Genomic DNA, 24,735 nt, shown 5'->3' with positions numbered 1-24,735 from the left:
ACTGCTTAGTAGGCCACAGGGACATAAACATATATCTTCACAAAATATGCACAGATACTGCCAGTGCCTATTTCTTTAAAAAAATTCAACCAAAAGGGAACTGAAATGAGGGGTTAAGAACATGACATTCCATCCTTTGGGCAATTCATTTCCTACCTGGAGGCCTCAGTTTCCTCACCTAAAACTGGGGAGGGGGGGCGGGGGGGATTGTTATGCCAGATAACATCTGAGCCTCTGGCAAGATAAATAGATCTATGACTCTTTAATACTCTCTCTGGTTTTCTTTGGGTCAATCCAGTTTCAGGTTTTGAGTTCGTGCCTTTTATTCATGATTGCTACAGGTGTGTTGTCTCTTCACGTTAATAACCCCAAATTGGGTTATAACAGAACCCATGAAAATATAGACACATCTGGGAAACTGGAGGGAAACTATATACATGTGACCTATGCACAGACATATCCACAATCCTCGGTATTAAATATCATTGCTGTAAAGTCCTAATGAGAGACTAGAATAAGGAAAAATTAAAAATCTGATTTCCCTATCTGTAAGAATCTTTTGGCTTAATATCAAACATGCCCACTTTTATAAAAGAAACTACAATTCATTTTTTTCATCAAATCTATGCCAGAGTATGAGATAATCACAGTTGTCAACAACAGATCATTTTAACCTAGTTCTTCAAAATCTAGGATTATACTGGAGTCAGGTCTTGATTCCAAGTACAAACCATTTAAAGAATGGAGAAGAGCAGGCTTTGGTATGTTTTCCTTCCGGCACAACCCTCCTTCCAACTTTTAACTTCTAGCCTGTATTGTTATGCTTAAACACAAAAATCCCATCTAGATTATTTCTACAACAGAAGGAAAAAACAGGATAAGAACACCAGCCATATAATTTTTTTTTCCATTCTTGAATTGCTGAACTCCAAATTCAGAAAGGGGTATATTGGCTTATCTATGTAAGTACATCATACATTTTGGTTTATAACAGAGGTTCCCAACAACCCAATTAAGCAGCCACTGTGGATATTCTCAGTGGTAAATCTAAACACTGAGGCACAGAGAGTTAGGCACATATATTCAGAGTGGGACCAGCGTATGTAGGGGACTACTAGTTACCTCCTCCCCTCTCCTCCCAAGCATCTCTAGCTGATTTGAGATGGCTGAGTAGAACAGGAAAGAAAGAATAACTTTTGTGGCCAAACTCTTGTTCTAATCAAGTCTTGAACACTCTTTAGCTACTGTACAATTAAGTCCTATTGATACTTCCCCTTTAATATCTATGGGATGTGCCCCCCAAACGCAACCTCCATTCCCTCTACCTCACTTAGGGCTCTTATTTCTCATTCCCGAATTAATGCAAATGCAAACAGAACTAATGCACACTAGTCTGTTGGCTCCTGTCTCCCACATCCCACCCTGTTCTCACATTGCTAAAAATAGCATGCCTCCTGTTAAGAGAAGGTCCAAACTTGTCGGGAGAGTGAACAAAGTGCTTCACAACTGGCCATGCCACCCCTCCAGCCACACCTTGTAAAATATCCCCTCAAATTCCTCTCCTACTTCCCAAGCTTTAGATTCCATACACCAGGAAAACTTCCTATTTACCAAAGTCACCTTCACATATCTGCTTCCTCTGCCTGGAATACTTTCACCTGCCTGGTCTACCTGGGAGAGACCCACTACTTTACCAAGCCTCGGCTCTAGTGTCACCTAATTTGTGATGCTGTCCATGATACTTCCTCCTGGAATTTATGTCCCACCTTCCTCAGATATCAGAATTTATTAGAATGTTTATGAGGAGAGACATGATCAATGCTTTTGTACCCTGAGGGCTCAACATGGCTTCTGGCACATAGTGCTAAATAGGTGCTTTGGAATGAATGAATCAAGCCCTTAATTTCTTCAACCAGAAAATGAGGATAATAATATGCAGCCTGCAGAGTGGATGTGAGGGTTAAATGGCCCAGTGTATATTAAGAACTTAACACAGAGCAGGCGCATAATTTCTTTCAATAAACAGTAGATCTCTTAACTTTCCTTTCCTCTTAATCTGACTGGAGCAAGGAAGAATTCATCTATCTATGAAAAGACACACAAAGCCAGAGATGTTGGAAAAAACTATGATAATCCCTCTGTGTGTATTTTAAAGCACTTGTTTCTCCTAATTCAGCAGCATCTCAATTTATTGCACCCATCAGGCAGATGTCTGCTAGCAGTTAAGAAGCTTTTAGCAAAGACAGTGATAAAGGTATACAGCAGCAATATAAATGGCCACCATGTCCGTGCATTGGACAAAACCACAGCCCACAGCAGGTATGAAACGGTTCTAAGCAGCTGTCATGTGCTGCCCCAAAGTTCTGACCCTCATATTTTCAGGCTGAACATAGGCTTAGCTATAAATTTTTCAAGGATGTACAAAATCCCCAACCAATTCTGAGACCTTTGAGCTTCAAGACTCCAGAATAGCCAGAATTCCCTTCCCTTACTCTCTTTCAAGTTACAGGGGCAGCTTTGATCAGGAGAATCTCAGACACTAACCTGGTAGAATAACACTTAGGAAGGGTTCATGGACTATGGTACAATTTCTTGGGATCATACAATCTTGAGCCTGTGGGAAGGAAAACTTAGAAAACAGGAAGAGGAAAACAAAGAGGCTAAGTCTGAGCACTGCTACAGTGGTAACCAGAGATACAACTGTATAATCTAAGCACCAACAGATAAGAAAAAGTGAGGACATGTCATTTGATGTTAATGAATTGTATACTTTTTACTTTTAATATGAAATTTATTGTCCAATTCGTTTCCATACAACACCCAGTGCTCATCCCAACAGGTGCCCTCCTCAATGCCCATCACCCACTTTCCCCTCCCTCCCACCCCCCATCAACCTTTAGTTTATACTCAGTTTTTAAGAATCTCTTATAGTTTTGCCTCCCTCCCTCTCCAGCTTTTTTCCCCTTCCCCTCCCCCATGGTCTTCTGTTAAGTTTCTCAGGATCCACATAAGGGTGAAAACATACGGTATCTGTCTTTCTCTGCATGACTTATTTCACTTAGCATAACACTCTCCAGTTCCATCCACGTTGCTACCAAAGGCCATATTTCATTCTTTCTCATTGCCAAGTAGTATTCCATTGTGTATATAAACCACATCTTCTTTATCCATTCGTCAGTTGATGGACACTTAGGCTCTTTCCATAATTTGGCTATTGTTGAAAGTCCTGCTATAAACATTGGGGTACAAGTGCCCCTATGCATCAGCACTCCTGTATCCCTTGGGTAAATTCCTAGCAGTGCTATTGCTGGGTCAGAGGGTAGATCTACTTTTAATTTTTTGAGGAACCTCCACACTGTTTTCCAGAGTGGCTGCACCAGTTTGCAATCCCACCAACAGTGCAAGAGGGTTCCCGTTTCCCCACATCCTCTCCAGCATCTATAGTCTCCCGATTTGTTCATTTTAGCCACTCTGACTGGCGTGAAGTGATATCTCAGTGTGGTTTTGATTTGTATTTCCCTGATGAGGAGTGAAGTTGAGCATCTTTTCATGTGCCTGTTGGCCATCTGGATGTCTTCTTTAAGAAGTGTCTATTCATGTCTTCTGCCCATTTCTTCACTGGATTATTTCTTTTGAGAGAGAAAGTATATGCACACGTGTACACAAGCAGAGGAGGGGCAGAGAGAGAGAGAGAGAATCCCAAGATGGCTCTGTGCTGTCAGCACAGAGCCCAACGTGTAGCTCGAACTCATGAACCACAAGATCCTGACCTGAGATCAAGAGTCAGACACTTAACCAACTGAGCCACCCAGACACCTCATGAATTGCATATTTCTTGAGAAGCCACTTTCTCTGATAAATATCATTACCCATCAAAAGGGGTAAAAACTGGACCAAAAAGGTGACAGCCTTTAAATGTTCTTAAGAAATCCAAGGTTCTATTCATGAATCCACCAATTAAAACCTATGTATCACGGGCCTGAAGTATTCCCGGTACACCAAGGTATTACTTTTCATAGATTAAAGAATCCAAAAACTTCACTGCAGTGCTGATGTAACTAAACCCAGCCTCCTAACTTAGACAGTTATGCAGCCTGTAACAAAACAAGGACTTGCATTCCTATTCTGCCCTTCACTCACCTTTACCTCTCTACTCAGGATAAGGAAAGATACTGCCAAGCCGATGACATTTGAGAGTCACAGAGTTTTAGAATTGGAAGGGCCCTGAGAGAGCATGAAACACAACTGTCTCATTTTATTTTTGCAGAACAGAGAGGCCAGAGTATCCAAGTAAGAACCTCAAGGTCACACATCTAAATAAAGGGCCTGGGTATCCCTGGGGATTGGGAGCAGATCCTCGATGGCACTGGAACCTATAAAAGCAACCAACATTATTATGTTTGACCTTAGAAGTCAGGGTTTCTGTTATTCCTACACCACTGTTAGTCTGAGTAGACCCCAGTGGATCCAGAACCAGTTATAAAGTGATATATTGTGCTAAACATATTTTGATTTCTAATTGCCATCTTTTCTTCCCTATGATTATTCTCTGAATTACTGCCATTGGTAGATTGCATTACAATTTGCAGACTACTTCTCCAGCCCCTCCACTAGACTATGAGTTCATGAAGAACAGAAACCATGTCTCCTACAAAACTTCATCCTCACAACTTAGCTCACCAAGCCTGGTACAGAGAAGAGACAGATGCCTACTTGTGGAACCGCTATGTTAATGTTGAAGTTCTTTCCAAAGAAGTATCATAGCTTCATTTCCTACAATTTGGGGAACGAAAAGCCACTGAAACTAAAGATACTTAATACAGGAAAATACTGAATATATAAATATTTTAATAATCTAATACTCGGAAAAAGGCGGAAAATGATTTTGAGCTTTTCATAACCATCTGACATGCTATCTAGTTGCACAAAAAAGAGATTAGTGTAGACTGACCTAAGAGGATGGTGGTGGAGAGGGAGAGAGGTGAACAGATGAGGACGGGTTTAAATAAGAGGTCTACCTGAAATTGCTGTGAAAGATTTAAAAAAGTGGGAGAAAAATCAAGGAAAATGCCAAAGACAATGGTAATGCCAAAGACAATGGTGATGCCATTTACTGAGACTGAAGGTGGTGGGGGAAGAGTCTTAACACTGGGAGGAGGGACTCAAAATTTATTTTTCAATGTTATGATTAAGATACCGATCAGAAATCTAAATGGATATCTCAAGCAAGCAACCGGATACAGAAATCTGGGATTCCAGAGACCGCCAAGCTAGAGATCTGCCAAGCTAGTTGATTTGGGAGTCAACAACATGTAGATGACCTCTGACACCATGGCAATGGATGAGGACACCAAAGGGAGTATGCAGACTAACAGGAGGCCCAGGAATGAAGACTGAGGTCTTCCAACATTTCCTAACCACAATAGTATGTGTACAGCACAGTGCTAGAGACTGGGGGAGGTGGGCAACAAAAATATGTAATGCATCATTTTCCCTCCCTCAGTGACCTTACAATCTGACCTCTCTCAGATATACAGGAAGGAAAGGTTGCTCAATGCAATGGAAAGTACAAGAGATTAAAAGTCAGGAATCGTGAATTTCAACCATTCTACAGCTACTCCAAGTTAAAGTGATGTTAACCTCTCAGAGTTTCCAATTCCTCACCTACTGAAATAAAGATTAGGAACAGAAACATCAACAGCACCTGCCAACTCTATTTCTGAGGTCAAAATTTCCATGTGGCATCCAAATGACACATTCCAGTGTCATCTAAGGGTGGGAACTCACCCTTCCCAGGCAGAACACACTGCTGCTACTCCAGAGGCACACAGCAGCATTCAGAGAGCTGGCTGAAAGGGAAGTCCCTAGGCTGCAAGGGAGAGCAGCTGCTGTCTGCACTCTTTTCCTGTTGGAACAAGAGTCACTTAAGAAAACTCAAAATATCTGTATTCTTGGTTTTCAGCTGGTGTTTATATAAGATGAATGGAATCCCAGGAACCAGTGAGAAGAGCAGATTTACCCTCTCATCACATTCTCTTCGTTGTGCAAATTATTATTTTCAAAGGCATCCGATTTCCATGACTCCGGATAATATTTCTTTTTGTCAGACAGAAGCAGCTCCACATGGCTGGATATCTGTCATAGGATATGGCCTTATGGGTCAGAATATGCTGAGCTTAGCCAAGAAAGAGCACTAGCAAAATGGTGCAGTAATATCTTATTTACACACACACACACACACACACACACCCGTGATCCTTCATATCTATTCTAGGGGACCACCCACCTAAACAGAGCTGATTGATATAAGGAAAGACAGATAAACCAAACTGGGCCACTTTCCCTTTCTGGAAAATGTAAATGCTGGATAGAAAAATCCAGTACCTGGAGGCCAGGAGACATGAGTCACTTGAATCACAGTGCCTTAGGGTCCCTAGAGCTGTTCTGCTTCCTTTTTAAAAATGTAGTTAGTGAGATCTTCATTTGATCAATACCTCTCTAGGTAATCATGAAGTAAATCCTCTTCCTTGACTGTTAGCCATAGTAGATTCTGTAGCTTGCAACCAAGAGAACCTTACCAAGAAAGTATGAGTCTCTCCATTTTATAGATAAAGAAACTGAGACTTAGAAGAATTAAGAGAGAAGTTTTTTGTACATCACCTAGCTAGTAAGTGACAGAATCAGCACAGAAACCAGGTCTATGTGACTCCAAAATTCATACCATTAACCACCAGACCACCCTGACTCTAAGTGCTGTTCTGTAGGTTACTTTTCTTGTCATGGGAATGGACTCATGCTGAATCCTACTTTCTCGCTTGCTAAATAAATGATGGCATATTTTCAGAAAAAGTCATCCAGGGAGGAAGACAGAATCTGCAGTGGCATCATAAATTGAAGCTTGATGGTCCACAAAAAAAATCATATCCATAATCTTGGCTATGTACGCTTGGCTCCCACAGACTGAACTAAACAGTCTGGCCACACTGACAAGGAGAAGATGGCTTGGTTGTCTCACATCAGCTGATCATATCTTCCTAAGATAGACAAGCTGGAACGTTTCCTCTGTACAACAGGGCTTCACAGGAGGGCAGGTGGTCCTACAGTAGATTAGAGCATTTCAACCAAACTGACTGGCAAGAAGCAACCAAAACAGGGCTTTGCTTTCTAGGTCACAGAGATAGGCGTCTCCCACATCACTATGAAAAACAAACCCAAATAGATACAGCTGAACAACTGGGAAGGGAAGACAGATCTACATCTTCGCAGAATAGTATCAGATCATCCTGACAAAATCTAAATACGACATCAAGCCAGTTGTTAAATGTCAAGATTTAGAGTTGCTATCTTCACAGGCAGTAGAAGCATTCTTATGAGGGTACAAGCAAGAGTCATCCATTTTTACTATAAGAGAAAGATACTCCTCAAAATTAACCTTAATCTCATATATTTATACATTTCCTAGGTTCCCTGCCTTATTCCCTTATCTTTGGAGGACAGCTTTGATCTGGGAGTTGCCCTATAGACTGATCTGTTTGCTCACTTTGCTTGAGTTCTTGGGCTATTTGGATCTAGTGTCTGACCCAGGCCATCCCCAGCTCTGTTCTTTTTCTACCAATTCTAGTATTCCACCTATGCTTTCTTCATTCTATATTAACAAATGCCTCTCTAACCCTACCATTCCTATTGTGGGACCGGTGATACCAAAGGACTGACTCCACAGCAAAATCCAAGTACAGAACACTCCAATTTGGGCCAGATAGGACACACTGCCTTAGAAATTGTCTCAGTCTCATCACATTTCCTACAAATGACCGATTCTAAGCTTCTGGTTAATGTTCAAAGAAAAATAGAGAGAAAATAGTAAACTGAGTGATGGGGTCATAGTGGGTGAGGCAGCATTCCTGGATCCAAAGGGGATCATGCTCCTTACATTAAAAATGTTGACAAGTTTTTGGCGTTCTTTTTTTTCCTTCACCACTCTTCAGAAATGCCTACAGGGTCATAGGCAGAGAAAGACCATAGTTTTGCTAGAAATAGGAGACAAAAAGATCCAAGAAATCTTGAATCCTCTTTTCCCAATCATCACTCCCCTACATAGACATGGCCTCTCCCGTCCGTTTGCCCTACTGTTCCCCTATAGACATATGGCATAACATCTACCACATGTTAGGACATTTACTGCATTCCCCTTTGTTTCCCTGGAAGGACTATACACCCCTTCATCAACATCAGGGGCTATGTCAATGTCTTTGCATTTCCAGAATCTAATACAGTGCCTGGAATATGCTAGGGTTTCAATAAATGTCTACATCATGTATAAAAATGAATAAAAGATACTCAAAGTATCTCCACTGAGAAATCAGTTTCAATAAAGAAAAACAATGTCATTGGAAAACTCTATTTTCTCTGCTAGCAAGTAGAGTCCTACCATTTTTACACTCCACTGATTCACTCTGAACACGGTGTCAGGAACAATACAGGGCCAAAAAACAATTAGCAGGAGAACAAAACAATCGGTTGAACCGTCTGGGATTTGAGCGATGTATAGATCAAATGTCTTAAATTTGCTATGCTCCTTCTCATTTGGCTAGAATAGATGACTTGGCTGCTCTGTACCAGGAATAATTGTCCCTCATATATCCCCAATCAGCTGCCTCTTAATGACTAGTCCAAAGTGACAACGTAAAAGGTGCAGTGACTTTCACCGTACTTGGCAAAACTTGGACCAACTCCCATTTATATACCCTTGGAATAGGTGAGCTCAGAGACACCTTGCACCGCTGGCTACAGGAAATCCTCCTGTCTTCAGCAGTCACAAGGTCCTTGAATTGGGAAGAGACCTGAGGGGAGAAGTGGATGTCTGAAGCGATCTTTGGTTCTTATACTACTTTCCATGGTGGTGAAAGATCTGTAACAATGTGGCTTGCACCAAAACTGTCTTACTCATCTCAGACGTCAAATGACCTTTCTATTGACCTAAACCAATACCAGGGTAGTCCAGCTTCCAAACAGATTTGGCAGAAAGTCTAGGAATTTGACAGACTGACACGCCCCATACAGCTGCTTCCTCATCTTAGCTCAAATTCTGCTTGTTGTAGCTTTGAAAATTCAGTGACTGAATTTACATCCCCTAAGCTCCAAATAAGCTCTCTCTTCCTCCTTCACCCCAGTGCTCTGTGTCCTATTTTTGATCCAGCTGTAAAAAAGGTCTGCAGTTCTTTTGAAATACCCCTCATCTAATAATATAATTAACCTCACAAAAACCACGCCTTGAAAACATCTTTGCCTCATCATCCAGCCCCTGTTCCTGGATTGTTCCAGGATTCATCCTCATCATCAGACTTGTGATACTGGATAATTCTGGCCACCAGTAGTCTTGAGGGATGAGACCCTGCATGTCCCTCCTCAAGAAAATCTTCTCTTCTCTGAATCTCCATATCCTCCCAGTCTGGTCCACAAATAGAATCCATGATGCTGGCCTGTATCATTTTATTACTCTTCTTGTATAGGTGTCTCAACTCCTCAGATAAATAAATGATAAACTTCTTGAGAGCAGGAACGATGTCTGTTACAGATGCAGTATCCTTAAAGCCCTTGGATGCTTAAAGCTATGCCCTCAGCAAACACTTGATAACTACAGAAACTATCCTTTCATATAAAATAGAGTTTGACAACCTATGGACAGCCAGCTTGAGTCCATAAGCTTGGCATATAAAAGAATAAAACAAGCTGGAATTGGACACTGCTTAAAGACCAGAATCTCCGTGTCTTGATTCCGTTTCTTTTTACCTTCATCTCTACCCTTCACCCAAGCTGCAAAGTCAGTGTAGATGTAAGATGCTAAAGTGGTAAATGCAAAGGATTGCTCCCAGCACCCTGGCCTGTTTGCTTCCTTCCTCTTCACCTTCACCTACCTCTTATGCCCTTCCTCCCACGTCATGCCACACTCTAGACCTTTCTGGACTTCGTTCAGTTCCTCAACTGTGCCATGGTTTCTTATCTCTGTCCCTTGGCACATTCTGTCTTTCTTGTCTAAGACACATGCCTTCCTCCAACCTCTTTGCAAAGCTAACTCCTAGTCATATTTCAAGTCTCAGATTGCGTATTTCTTCCTGGCATCAGCTTTCTATGAATCCCTACAGGATGGTGGCTCCCCCTGCAGAGGCCTCCCAAACTTTTATTTTCCCTTTAGTGATGTTTATAACAATAATGATGATGGTTACAATCACCAATACTTACTAAGTCACTGCCTGGGAAACTACTCGCTCACTTAATCATCACCATATATTGTGAGGTAGGTGCCTGATTATCCCTATTTTACAGATGAGGAAATCAAGTCTGAAAGATACCAGTTATCTTGATAAAGTTCACAACACCCCATAAGGGTCAGATTTCTTACCCAGTCTGGCTCCAGAGTTCATGTTCTTAACCAATACATCCTGCTGCCTCTTACATGTTTGTAATTATTTCTTTAATGCCTAAATACTCCCGGAGGCAGCAACTCCATGAGAAAAGGCCTGGATCTACCTTCTTCTACAGTGTAGTTTTAAAGCCTAGTCCAAGAACTAGCATGTAGAAAGCTCCGAAAAGCTAGATTGCTAGTGTATCCAGAAACCTAAAAGAGAAGTGTGTGCCCACTCTACATAGAAAATGTCTCATATTTAATTGAAAAAGGACCATGATCTTGGTAATACTTATTCTGAAGTTTCCCTTTCTGGGATCCAATCCTAGTTAAACAAATTCAATCATCCAGAATCAGAAAGGATATAATCTGGGAAGCAGCGAACAAAAGGAAATGCTTCTCTAAAACAAAGAAAGCATGGGTAGTTCCACCGAGGGACACAACTGCCATCCACCGCCCCCACTCGGACCCTGCATGCCACCCACGAGGGCCAACTCACCCCTTTCACAGGTCCTTCCCCAGTAGCCTGTGCCGGTGCAGTCGCAGATGAAGCGGTTCCAGCCGTCCTTGCACACAGCATTGTTCTTGCAGGGGTAGCTGTCACACTGCTTAGCGCTCATCCGTGAACAGGAGGACTTGACGCCCGCAGCGTTCTGCATCTCTGCCAGCTGCCGGATGTTCTTGCTGCGCCCGTCGATGAACAGGTCACGGATGCAGCCCACATAGCCGTAGTTGAGCATGGCAGTCCAGAGCTCAGTGGGGAGGATGAGGCCAGCACGGTTCTCTGGCAGCCCGCCCAGGTACATGTCCCCCTCCAGGTCCAGGATCTCACTCTCCCCGCTGGCAGTGAATGGCGTGCGCCTGCTGTTCACTGATATGGTACCTGGGATGGGAGGACAGAAACAGAGTGAGCTAACAGCCCTCTCGGCATCTCAGGTCAGGCTGCCAGTCAATGAGCCAAATGACAGAAGACCAGTAGGTGAGTTCAGAGACCAGTGTTGCCTGGTCAGGTGGGAACAATACAAGCAAGGGAGTCAAATGCTTCAAGACAGTAGAAAGGATAACGTAGGCCATTTGGTTCCAGTCTTTGCCACTAAGACAATCTCACTGACAGGAGGATTCAGGACTATCTCAGTCAACTAACACCTTACGTGGTATCTTGTCTCTACAGAGTCTTGGCTGAAAGGTCACATACCATACAGGTTGAGAGCAGCACGGCAGATGCCTCAGTTTAAACCCCAGCTCTACCATGTACTAGCTGTGTAACCCTGAAGAAGTGATTTCACCTCCGGAGGCCTTAACATCCTCATCTGTAAAATGGGAAAATAATCGTCCCCACCTCACAGACTGGTGTGACAATTAAATGAGTTGATATATATAAAGTGCCCCTGTGTGTCTGGGACAGAGTAAGGACTCTGGAAGTACTTGAGTCTTTATCACCCGCTTGCCATCCGCAAAGGATGGAACCCTCCATGCACTGATACCCTCCACACTAGCATTAGCTACCAGCCCTGCCAGTGAATATCTGGAGCATTGCCTTTGAGAACTTTTACCTGGGACATGTTTGTTTATTCATTTAACAAATATGTATTGCCCACCTGTGTGTTTCTGGCATTCTTGTAGGCACAGAGATGAACTTGACAGGTATGTCTCTGTCCTTCTAGTGCATATAGTCCAGAGCAGAGGACAGAAGGTAAATACATCACTCAACAAACAAGAGAAATTAGGTAATGGTAGGTACTAGGAGGAGAGCAAAGTGGGCACTGGGGTAGCAGCCTATGGGGTCTAATTTAAAACGTATTGTGAGCGGGGTGCCTGGGTGGCTCAGTCGGGTGAGCGTCCGACTTCGGCTCAGGTCATGATCTCGCGGTCTGTGAGTTCGAGCCCCGCGTTGGGTTCTGTGCTGACAGCTCAAAGCCTGGAGCCTGCTTTGGATTCTGTGTCTCCCTCTCTCTCTGCCCCTCCCCCGCTCATGCTCTGCCTCTGTCAAAAATAAACAAACATTAAAAAACTTTTTTAGATAAAAAAAATAAAACGTATTGTCAGCGAAGGCCTCTCTGGCAGGTGATAGGTATGCTGAAACCACAATATTGAAATGGACCCAACCATACCAAGTCTAGGGGAAGAATATGCCAGGCAGGGGAAATGGTACCTGCAAAGGCCATGGGGTAAGCCAGAGTACGGCTAGGGTTGAAGGGCACAAGGGGTGAGCGGGAGATGAAATCAGAGAGGCAGACCAAACACAGTAGCAGGAGGGTCGGGGATCCATCAACGTGACTGTGGAAGGTACATACATACAGCCTGGCCTGGGAACTTGGACCTGGCATTCTGCTCCTAAGTGGCCTTCTGACCCCAGCCAGTCCCTGAGCCATTTTACAGCCCAGTTTCCTAAACTATACAATCAAGGTGATATCTAAACATGCCAGAAATGTAAAAACTTTAGTATTCTTAAAGTGCTTTATTGGTACCAGCATAAGTAGGCCGGCCATCCATCAGCTAGCCTTCACTTCTGTCTGAGTCTCAATCCCCTGGGCTACCAAGGGGAGAGTCTGAAGGGCCGAAAAGATCAAATAAGATCAAGAATGAGAAGTACACTCCAGGTTACAAAGCCAGCATAATAGGCCTCTGGGTGGGTTACACCAACAGCAACTTCCTCTACTCCATCCTACAAGTTTTCTCCTGGAAAAATCGGATTTGTGTTTCTGGGTTTTGTTTGTTTGTTTTTAATCTTTTAGAAACCTATGGAACAGTAATTACGTCCTGGCCACCATTTTAAGTACTGCATGTGCTTTTCTGGACTTGATCCTCAGAACAATCCAGCAAGGTAGGAGTTAATATGTACGCTCTTTCACAAATGAGGAAGTTGAGGTTTGCATCTCCTGTTCTCTTGCACTACTTGCTTTCTCTACCCTCCACAAGCCCACAGAGCTGCTTGATCCCGAACCTGGAGGAACAGTTATTGATAAACAAGGACAGAATCAGACCCAATTTAAATGCTGGAGCCATAAATACATCCTGAGGAAAATCCGTCCTCTGAGTGGGTGACCACAACTGTTGTGAATGCACATAATTCAGTTTCAAGAATCAGTCTCCTAACTGGGGAGTGATCATAATACTTTTCCCATGTCATTCTTCGGGATGAACAGGGAAGGAGGCACCACACTCGCAAATACAGATGTTTTCATAACTATTCATTTTGGAACAGGTTCATAACTAAAAACATAACAGAAAACACTCTCATGAAGAAATGAAGTTTAATAGATCATATTAAAATTTTATGTTATGCTGCTTTCATGGGACAATTATTTGTTTACTCAGTAAACTATTATAGGCTTTGATCAAATTTATCAATATTGGCCAATTCTATGGCTCCCAGAAAAGAAATTCAAGGCTTCTGAAATCCAGATATATTTGTCAGATAGGTCCACTGATGGATCTAACAAAATAACTACATCACTGGAAAAGCAATTAGTGCTGGGAATAAACAGAAGTAAACATATGGCAAGCTTAGGTGTTCTCACCTGCCTGTGACACAGATAAGTAACCTTTAAGCTATGTCAGGTCTAGATTAACCAATCATGACACCCATCAACCATAGTAGAACTCCAGAGACCCAGAACACATAGTCCTGAAACCAAGAGAAGTGTTTCCCTTATAATTTTAATTTTTTTTTAAGTTTATTTATTTATTTCTTTTGAGAGACAGACAGACAGACAGCATGAGTGGGGGCAGGAGCAGAAAGAGAGGGAGACAGAGAATGCCAAGCAGGCTCTGCACTGTCGGCATGGAGCCCAACACAGGGCTCGGACTCACGAAACCATGAGATCACGACACCAGCCAAAACCAAGTCGGATGCTCAACCGACTGAGCCACCCAGGCACCCCTCCCTTATAATTTTAGGATAGTTTTTTTGCTCTGCCCCTGCTGACGTTTTATGGATAAATTTAGAAAGAGAGAGAAAAAGATCTTCCCTCCAGAGAAATTAGTTTTTTTGTGTCTTTTTCTGTTAAAAAAGCACAAACTGTTCATTCTTACTCAACAAGCACATTTAATTTGAAGCCTCTTGGTTCTGATTAGATTTCAGACAATCAATAAAGCATCCTGCTGGGCACTAAACCATCCAGGGCTGCAATCTGCCACCCGTCTGCCCTCTGAACGGAACCCATCCAGCTCCTCCTAAGGGTAATATTGCTCATCTCTGTCATCTCTCTGGCTAGGGAATTATACAGAAAAGCTCATTCCTGGCTGCAGCCTTTTGAGGGAATCTATTGTTTTCTATTATTGGCCAAGTGTGCCTACAAAAAAATTCCCAGATGAAAGACTTTCTGTGTTTACAAGGAGGGAGAATCCTTAAAAATACAGCAAATATAGCCAAGACCCTTCCTGAGTATAATTCTCTAAACGGAGAATCAGGAAATAAGTGTGAAATCCAAATGCTCTAGTTACCACTCTGGGTGAAATGTCCTTTCTGGTGGCACAGAATGTGACCTTCATTGCCACATGGTCCATAGAAAGCTATGCAAACTGTTCAGGCATTCAAAAGCTCCAGACTCTCTATATGCACGCGCGCGCGCGCGCGCGCGTGCGTGCGTGCGTGTGTGTGTGTGTGTGTTTTCCCTCCCTCTCTTTGTTATAATTCCACAGTAGCTATGTACTGCCTGGGGCTAGCTTGTTTGATCTGCGGCTGCAGAAACAAACAAAGCCGTTTAAACCAAATGTAAAAGGTTATGAAGAGGAAGGGAGAGTTAGTGAGGTCTGAGCAAAGAGTGAAATATAGGCTCTCACACCAAAGGAAGGGTTTAAATTGAACATGACTTCAGGAAAAATCAATTTGCTTTTTCCTTTCTTGTCTTAATTTCTCCCTGCAACATGACTCTTGCCAATTATTGAAGGGTGTATCGTTGCATAAACTCTCACAGAGTGAGGCTTATCCTACAGAGTAATCACATAATGCAGCATCTGTGATGTCACAATCGGTTTCCATGGTGATGAGAAAAAGGAAAAGAAGAAAAGGGGGTGGGGGAAACATCACACCAGTGACATGACAGTCTCTTTGGTAGCAGTGGAAATGCTACTTGTAAAATCATCCTTGGCTCCAGGGTCTTGAAGCTCTCACAGAGACAGCTGTGTGGTGAGTGACAAGGGAGAGAGGAAGGGATGAGACAGATAACTTGTTCAGAAACATAATCTTACAACAACCATTAAAGAGAACAGCAAGAGTCAACATGCATGCAAGCACAAACATAAAATAAAAATTGTAAAATACAAAAAATACAAAGCCATGAAACAGACTAAGATGCTGCAGTTTCCCTCTTTTCCGAGTCACAATCCCACCTTCTCCTACCTGATCTGCCATCTCGCTGAATGTCCACATGGTACCATTCCCCATCGTTGGCTTTCTTCTGAGTGGCCTTCACTTTGATGGTGCCTGAGCCCATGTCAAGCAGCAGGTAGAGGTTGCCATCGAGGAGTTCCACAGCAAAGAAGTCCACCTTGGTGTTCTTCTGGCTCCGAGCATCCTTCCTCTCTTGGGGCTTGCCGTGAGTGAAGAGGATCAGGCCGTTGGGCTCAGTGGTGCGGAAGTCAAAGGAGATGGAACCCATGCGTTTGGTGTTCCACTTGGGCAAACTGATGTACGCCTCTGGGGTCTCGAAGTTGATGGGGTCCAGCGTGGCCACATTCTCACACTTGAATACAACTTCCCCGTAGATCTTCATCTTGGTGTCCCCAATCCGGGCCAGGCGAGACAGCTCCAGACGGATGTCATTATTCTTATAAACAACCTGTCAAAAGCCAAACAAGTGCCATATGAATCAATCTTGCAAACAGTTACCATCCACTGTTCACTGGGCACCTGGGTAAAAGGCCCAAGAAAAGACTTCAGGATACATATGTCTCAAACAATATGAGAAACATGAGATACAGCATGTGAAAAAGCAACTGAAGAGACTTCTGGGATACACATAAGCCTTGAATAAGCCCCCACATTTCCATTTTATTACTTTTGTGTTGTCTCCTTCTGGTCAATTTTTTGTGATATCAGAAAGTTATATGATATAAGCTTGCAAGGAGAAATCGATAGAGTATGAGTTGCACAAATACTAATACTTAAATACAAAGATATTTGCTGAAGTGTAGTAAAAGGCCAGAAACAACCTGAATGGCCATCAATAACAACAGACTGGCACATCCTGATGATGGACAATTATGCAGTCCTTAAAAACAAGGTAGTTCTCTGGGACCTCTTGGGTGGCTCAGTCAGTTAAATGTCCGACTCTTGATCTTGGCTCAGGTCATTATCTCATGGTCGTGGGCAAGCCTTGCACCGATTCTCTCTCTCCTTCTGCCTTTTCCCCTCCTCTCTTTCTCAAAAGTAAAAAAAAATTAATAATAATAAACAAAAATCAAGGCAGTGCTCTGGTTTTGACATGGATGCTCTCCAAGAAATATTGTTAAGTGAAATTAGCAAGGAGCATAAAAGAGTGTGTACTACAGTATTGTGTTAAGAGTGTGTGTTTTTGATATGTGTTTATGCATATGGATATGCACACATATATGAGCACTATCATTGTGTTAAGTGTGTGTGTGTTCAATATAAAAACTATTATGCACTCATAAATGCATAAAACATCTTTGGAAGGAAACACAGAAAATTATAAAATTGTCACTGGTGAGTGGATCTGTCAGATTAATATTCAGGAATGGAGGGAAACTGACTTTTCACTGTACCGTATTGCATCGTTTCATTTTTTTTCACCATGGAGATGTGTTAAGAGTTGGTGGGGAATGAAATCTGTGTTTTGTGCACATTTTGTACACCCTGTATACACACAATGGTGGGAGAATGAAACACCCTACAATATTAAAAAAAAAAAAAAAAACTATTAGGACTTTAAAAATCTGGTGTAATCCACGTAAAAGCAGGGATTAATGCTATTTCCCAAAATTAGAATTTCAAAGAGGTCTTGTTGTTACTGGAACTGAATTTTGATTGCAGTGCCCTGGGATGGGTCTTGGTCCTGTGATCTCTAAGTAACATCACATTTACCCAATAAACAAGAAAAAAAATTAAAGGGAAAGGGCTAACATTGTAGTATTGATTATGGCAATCACGTTGCTATGTCCTTTACATTATCCTATTCAAATTCTAAGTCAGGATCCGGATTTAGGCTAAAGTCCTACATCTACTACCTACAAGCTGTGTGACCTTGGCAAAGTTGTTGAACTTACCTGAGTCTCTTTTCTCCTCTGAAAATGGGAATACAGGGGTAAATTATTTTTCAAGGATGAAATGAGTCAGTACATACATGTAAAGCACTTAGAAGGGCACAGAGTAGGAACATAAAAATCTCAGGTACTTTGGTGGTAGTTGTTGTAGCTGTAAATCAAATTTCATCCTTTCCACAGTCTAAAAAAGGTTGTAATGTCATCTTCATTTTCAGTAAAAAATGGACTTAAGTACTAGAATAAGTCTTACAATTTATCTCAGTGATGAAAAGGTAATTAGATGGGTCATTCCAGTACATCATTTAATCTCTAACACCAGAACTGTTTCCCTTTTAATATACAACTAATGACAAAGAATTGAAAATGCCTCACATATTATATGACCTTGACAATGAGCATAGCCATAGTCAATAACGCTGCAAATAACAATGATACTAATATTTACTGAGCACCTACTGCCAGATACTATGTGAGGAGCTAAAGCCTACCATCCCATTAGATCCCAGTAACACCCATTTGAGATACCTACCATCATTCCCCTCTTTTTACAGATGGCAACAGATGTGGAAAGTAGTTAAGGAACCACTTCACAGTCACAATAGCTGGTAACTGGCAGACCAGGACTTGAACCCAGGGAGTTGGGCTCTCACATCCATGTGTTTTGCCACCGTGGACACTCAGAGTGAGGTCCCACTAGCAGCACCTGTGAAGCTCATCTTTACCATTACATGGAAAATCATGCACATTCAGCTTCCTAATTCAAAAGCTGAATTTCTCATCTTAGCACTACTGCACTGACCATGTGAACAGGGGAAACACTGCAAGATCCTTAGGCTATCAATGACTGGAGTGAACCAGAAAAAGAAACAAAGTTTAATGACTGGCAGCTTCTCCTTTCTAACCCCACCTATTGCGCCTGGGCATGTGAGATCTGTCATAAACAAACTTTGGCTTTCTCTGCACTGGAGTAAATGCCTATGACTACAGCTCCTTGTTAAGATTAATTGTTAATATATAACAACAGCTCATCCTGTGATGGAGGGGGGAGGGGGAGACTGAGGCTTGGTTCCATTGAATAATAAATGGAAAAGGAACTCAGGCACCCCTACAGGAGGCAGACGAGAAAAAAGAAAAAAGCCTTTTAAAGGGATGCAGGGTACCATGAAGAGGGGCTCTTCTCTGGGAAAGTTACACAGCTGAGACTAAGACCCAAGGTGAATAACTAGAATCCAGGTTTCCAGAGAGACAGACAGGAGAATCAGGGCCACAAACTGGCCAATGATAACAAGACTTCTCTCAAAAGCTCTCTGAAGGTGAGCTCTCTACCTGCTCCATGGCCTGGAAATTATTTGTCTATTTATATGGAGTTGCCTCACCTTTCTCACAGACAGCTGGATAACCTCTCTGAGTCCCATTTCCAAAGGCAGGAACCTCAAAACCTATTCTAGGAATGGCTCCCCTTTCCCTTCCAAGGCTGTTATCAGGATTGAGGGGGATGTTATACATGGTACAATACAGAAAATTCTAAACTAGTGGATCAACCTAGGAAGAAATAATAGTATACCCTGGTCTCCAGTGGTGTTGGGGTACTGTTAGAAACTGACAGGGGTCTGAACTGAAGTTCTGCTGAGAAGAAAGGGACAGGAGGACAGGGGTCTTGTAGCCTTGTGGTCCTCAACTGAGAAGTTCCATGGCTGGCATCCTCGCCTTCCCTACCTGCCTGGTATAGGACCATGGCCAGGGCCACAGCCACACAAAAGTGTACCAGTGCCTCGGGTAGGGCATGGAGGTAAGAAACCCTGCTGGACCCCCTTACAAGGCAAATTAGTATCTGGTACAGTGTTCTTTGTGAAACCAGACTTGCAGCTAAAGGAAAGACCCCAACTGATGACTAAACTAGGAAGAAATGTGGCATCGAGTGACAGAGAGCAGCCTTAGCTGACAAGCTGCCCCAATGAAGAGCAATTAAAGACAAGTGGAAGTGGTTCCCCATGAGGGAAGATGTGACACAGCCAAAGAGAGACAGAGTCACAAACAATGACAAGCTGGTCTGACTACCCCACACGTGGGTTTGTAAAGATGGCCACGTGGACCACAATGCAGCTCATGCCTGGGAGGCCAGACAGTAAAATAGTTGAGGACAGAGTCTCAGAGTTGAGACACACTCTCTCAGAAAAGCTGTACTTCTATACCTCCACAATCTCCACAATCTCTGCTACAAAAGCACAAAGGAGCAGTATCAGGAGTAAGGCAAGACATGAAAGCAGGAACAATGTAACAAAAACAGTTTGCATCTTGTGAGCATCTGCTATGCGTCAGACAATAAGCAAGTGAAATAGGCAGCATTAGAGGGCGTAACTGGAACTCGAACCCAGATCTCTCTGACTGCACAAGATGGGACAATACTCTAGGAGTGGCAGTTTCTAGGCTCTCCTGTGGCCCATACTTACCCATAAAGCAAAAACCCCTTCATCAATCACAAAACCACACTCAACTCCGCCCAGAAGTGCAAAGCCCTTTACCCCTGGTAGATCCCACTGTTCCCCACTCAGGAGTCACTTCAGAGGCCTCTGTCTGAGCTCAAGTGTGAAGGCTTCTGCATCTTTGCTCACCACGTTTTCCAGGCTACCATGCTTTTCTCTCCTCTCCTGGCATCCTTTCACCAGGATATATATATATATATATATATATATATATATATATACATATGTGTGTATATATATATATATATATATATATATATATATATATATATATATATATATATATATATAAACCCACTTCAGGTCTTCTCTGGCTGCTCTGATCCTGTTGATCCTGTCATTTGATAAACTCAGAATCCTCATACTGGCTACTAGTGACGTGGCTGCTTTCCTATTGCCCAAACCACCTGCCCTGATTGGAAAAGGAGTAACTCTTCAAACTTACATGATGTGTCTTTTACATTAAACTCTTCCATGGCACTTGAGTTATATGGCAGGTCCGTGAGAATAAATCTAAGGAGTAGAGACAGTCCCAGCTCACAGATGTACTTCTCTCTCTTGCATCTTTTCCTAGGCCACTCTATTCTCAGCTTCCTGAGAACAGGCTTTCATGCCCTCTGCTATATATGCCACAGCCCTCTGCACTCCAGCAAGGAAACTAGAAGGAATGAGGGGATGTGGGCATGTGCCCTGCAGTGCCCAGATGGCCTTTTGGTACTTTTTATCCTGTGCAGGAATAGGAGAGTATCAACCTGGCCTTTGTTCTCTTGTTTTTAAAAAGCATCTTCAATCCTCTGTGGGTCTATATGTAGGACAATTTCTATAAAAACCACTAGGTCAGCTTATCAGACCATCATTTATAGGTCCATGACTTGATGCCTGAGCACCACTGCTCTGATCCAGGTCAGTGGATGATGTTTGAAATTCAGGATGCTAGGGGACATTCTCTGAAGTGTCTAGACTAAACAAAACAGAACGGTGAGAAGCCAGTGTCAGGGTGCCTTGATATGGAACAGTGTTGATTACACATCCCAGTAAAGCCTTTCAACTTTATACCTATGTGTGGAGCAGTGTACACAGGGCAAGCAAAAGACAAAGATGTATTTATCCCCCCACTGCATTTAATCCATTGACAATAGATAATAATAAAATGAGCTTTTTCTCTACGGCTTCCAGGATAGTGCTGCTTCTAGATAAACGTTCAGGCTAATCTTATTACTGGGTAACATTCCTACTCAGGGTAAAAACATAAAGAAGCAGCACTGTGAAAGAATCTTGCTTCCAGGGTTGCCACATCCTACCTTCTCTACCCTACTTCCCCTCTGTCCTTCAGGCAACTGATATCTCTGGTCTGCTGTGAATTCCTCTCCTATGAACAGACTGCTCCACTCATTTGTCACTCAAAACATGCAACCTCATAATCCTTAAATAAGCACAGGTCTTATCTCTTCAACAGACCTCAAACACCTATCGGCAAAAAAATATGCACCACACCTTTTAAAATTGCAAATAGCACCTGGTTGTACAGGTGCTTAATAAATGCTCATGTCTGCATTAAATTGTATGTTGGACTCAAGTGGCAACGCAGTGGTTCATATCGTGGGTTTCGCAATCTCTCCGGCCAGGGTTGAGTCCTGATCCATCCATGGCGGCTATGGGACCTTGGATAAAATCATTAATATGTCTCTACCTCAGAGTCTTTCACTGTAGAAATGTGGATAACACGTCTCACTTCACAGTATTGTTAAAAAAACAAAAACAAATAAGATATCGTTGTACATAGAAATACTTGACACAGTTCCTGGAACTTCATAAGCACTCAACAAATGGTAGTTATCACTATTAATGTTGTCATTTTTCTGTGAAAAGCCAGAGCTAAATCAACAGACAGAAAAGCCTGGCATCAAGCCACTGGGAGAAAAGATTTCCTCTGAGGATAAGTTCTAAGGTGCCTGTCAGCTCAAGAGACAGGGATCAAACTAGTAACAGACTAGATTTAACTAATGCTAAAGTAAAAATAAAAATAAATATCTACATAATAGATGTAATTGACTAATGTGGCATTTATATATATTACAAATGGTGGGCATTCCTTATTTCTCTCACTCTTCCTCCCTCTCTCTCTCTCCCCCTACTCTCTCCCTTTCTCTCTCTCTCTCTCTCTCTCTCTCTCTCTCTCTCTCTCTCTCTCACACACACACACACACACACACACACACACACACAGCATATACATGCACAGATTTAAGATTCATTATCATTCACGTTTTCTATCAGAATGTACTACTGACCAAACCCCAACAGTGAAGTCCAAACACAATGTGACAGCAGATGGTCCTCTGAGCGTCCAAAGTCAGAAGAGCCAGTATTTGGCATGGCTGGGGCCACATCTGCATCTATGGTCTTGCTAACAGGGGTCAGTGAACTAACTCTGCCTGCTGAGCTGGAGCTGACATCAAACCTGAGGCCCAAAGCCCCAACTGCTACATACCATGGATGCCACCATTTTCATGCTTTATATTCTGTTAACAGCGGTGAAGATCCACCAAAGATAAAAACTAAGCACAAGAAATAGAAAATGGGAACTGAGTTTCAGACTTGCTAAGACAGTAGCAGAATGTCAACTGTAAGTCAAATTTTTTTTTAATGCTGAGTGATCCAACACTCTGTGGGTAAAAGAAAACATAGCTGCAAGCTGGATCTCATGAGGGACCACCAGTGTATATAATCTCTAATCCATGGTCCCATTTGTAAGAAAGTGGCCAGGAAAAGATAAAAGGGACATAAGACAAGCTGGAGTGACAGGAAAAAAAAAATCCAGGCAAACTGATGTTAAATCACCAAAGTCCTCAGTCCCTTCCTCATTTTGAAAACAGCATCCAGTCACCTGGACATATGGGCAATTCAACCAGAGAGAGAGAAAGCTGTGGGCCGGTTACTCTGCCCTCACAAATCAAAAAGCCATGGGTGTTTGCTAATAATGCAATTCATTACCACTTGTGATCAAGAATTAGACAAATATTTGTCCGATGGCTTTTTTTGTGAAATGGAAGTAATTATATAGGTTGATGCGTGGTTACAGATGGAGACACTAAGAAGTTGAGAAAGATTTCTAACCCTTAACACAATCACAGGGAAGGTCTCAATTTTATTCAAGAAAGAGAGCTTTTGAGGACTTTATTCAGTTAAAAATGCTGATCAGGAACAGGCCACCATATGTTCAAGTATCCCATGAAAAAAAATTATTGCGAGAGGGAAGATTTGCTGATTCAGGCTTTATCATCCTCACAGCATGTACTAAGCTTCTACTAAATTAATGAAGGAAGAATTTGGCATAGACAGACTACAGACTTGACATAAATAAACCCAGGCAGAGATATAAGACATGAACTTGCATGTAATGGGCCAGAGCTCTGCAAGACATCGTCAATAGATAGTGACGGAAAAGTTTCTAGATGAACTAGAAAAGTTCGCCAGATGACCTTTTTAGCCACACCTGGATATCAAACCCTCCCATGTTCAAGAGCCATGTTGGCAAGTATGTGTCTCTGCCCTTCCTTCCTCACAGGTGACATTCATTGCTAATTGATGTCATTCTATTCTACCCCCTTACCCATTCAACCTGACTGTAGTCTCAGAATTCTTCTCTAGGAAGTTACCACCAGTCACTGAGAAATATAACTTGAGATGAACCTATTCTCCATCCTTGTTATCCTCTAACATAAAGTCAACTGAATGTAAATTAACTAGCTACACTAAGATATTGGAAACAAAATCCATGTAAATGTGTTAAATAACCACTCTATTTTAGCTCTAGACCACAGGGCATACAAAGGAACATGAGGTGTGATCCCTGCCACTAACATGTTTAGAAAATGTTGGAAAATGCTTAGAGGGGAGATATATTTTATATCAGAATTGTAGTGAGACATATCTGTCACTCTAATTACTGAATGTGCAAGAGCCAGTGATCAGAAACTTAGATCGTTTTCCTCTTCCTGTTGCTTTCCAAGAACAGCACTGTTATGGTCCTCTAGACTGTAAGCTTCATAAACACAGAGGCTGTGTGTTTCTTATGTGGTAGTCAATGCATGCCCAGTGTTTGTAACAAAGTGCCTGGCACACAGTAGAGGTTCAATAAAACGTACTCTCAAACTTCTTGTATTTACTTATGTACTAAACAGACCTACCCAGTGAATGCCTACATTTCCTTCTTAGAATACTTGATGAGGGCACCAACCTGACTAGAGTGAAAGTTACATGTCACACAGCAGAAGAACAAAGATCAGATGAGTAGGTGGTACCTGATTATGAAAAGCTCTAAAAATATAGACATTATGCAATCGAAAAAAAAAGGAGCCATTAGAGTAGAAAGGAAGCCTTTAACAGTCTGATTGGAAAGGTGACAAAATGTAAAAGGTGCCTTCCTGATTCGCTAGGAATCTACTGTTATTTTTATTCCAAAGACTAGAAATGACTCTAATCATCTCACTATTTTCCCTGAGGATAACATGTCATTCCCCACTTAAACCCTTCAATGATTCTCTATCAACTTCAGAATCAAATGCAAACTTTCACCCATTACATAATAGACTTTTCCTGATCTAGCCCCCACCTCACTGT

General features: G+C 42.2%; 1 protein-coding gene across 9 annotated transcripts in view; it reads right to left on the bottom strand.

Moving 5' to 3' along the window:
• Positions 1 to 24,735, bottom strand: part of NRXN3 (neurexin 3) — a 1,573,300-nt gene that overhangs the window by 1,042,288 nt on the left and 506,277 nt on the right. For all 9 annotated transcript variants that reach the window (XM_042943952.1, XM_042943953.1, XM_042943951.1 and 6 more), the window contains 2 exons: positions 15,747 to 16,185; positions 10,902 to 11,285 (listed from right to left, as the gene is read on the bottom strand). In XM_042943952.1, coding sequence (XP_042799886.1) covers positions 10,902 to 11,285; positions 15,747 to 16,185 — 823 coding nt within the window. The remainder of the gene's footprint in view (positions 1 to 10,901; positions 11,286 to 15,746; positions 16,186 to 24,735) is intronic.

This window comes from Panthera leo, chromosome B3 (assembly GCF_018350215.1).
Source record: "Panthera leo isolate Ple1 chromosome B3, P.leo_Ple1_pat1.1, whole genome shotgun sequence".
Classification (NCBI taxonomy): Eukaryota; Metazoa; Chordata; class Mammalia; order Carnivora; family Felidae; genus Panthera; species Panthera leo.
Note: the sequence above shows the minus strand (reverse complement) of the source record. Positions and strands in the feature narration are given on the sequence as shown.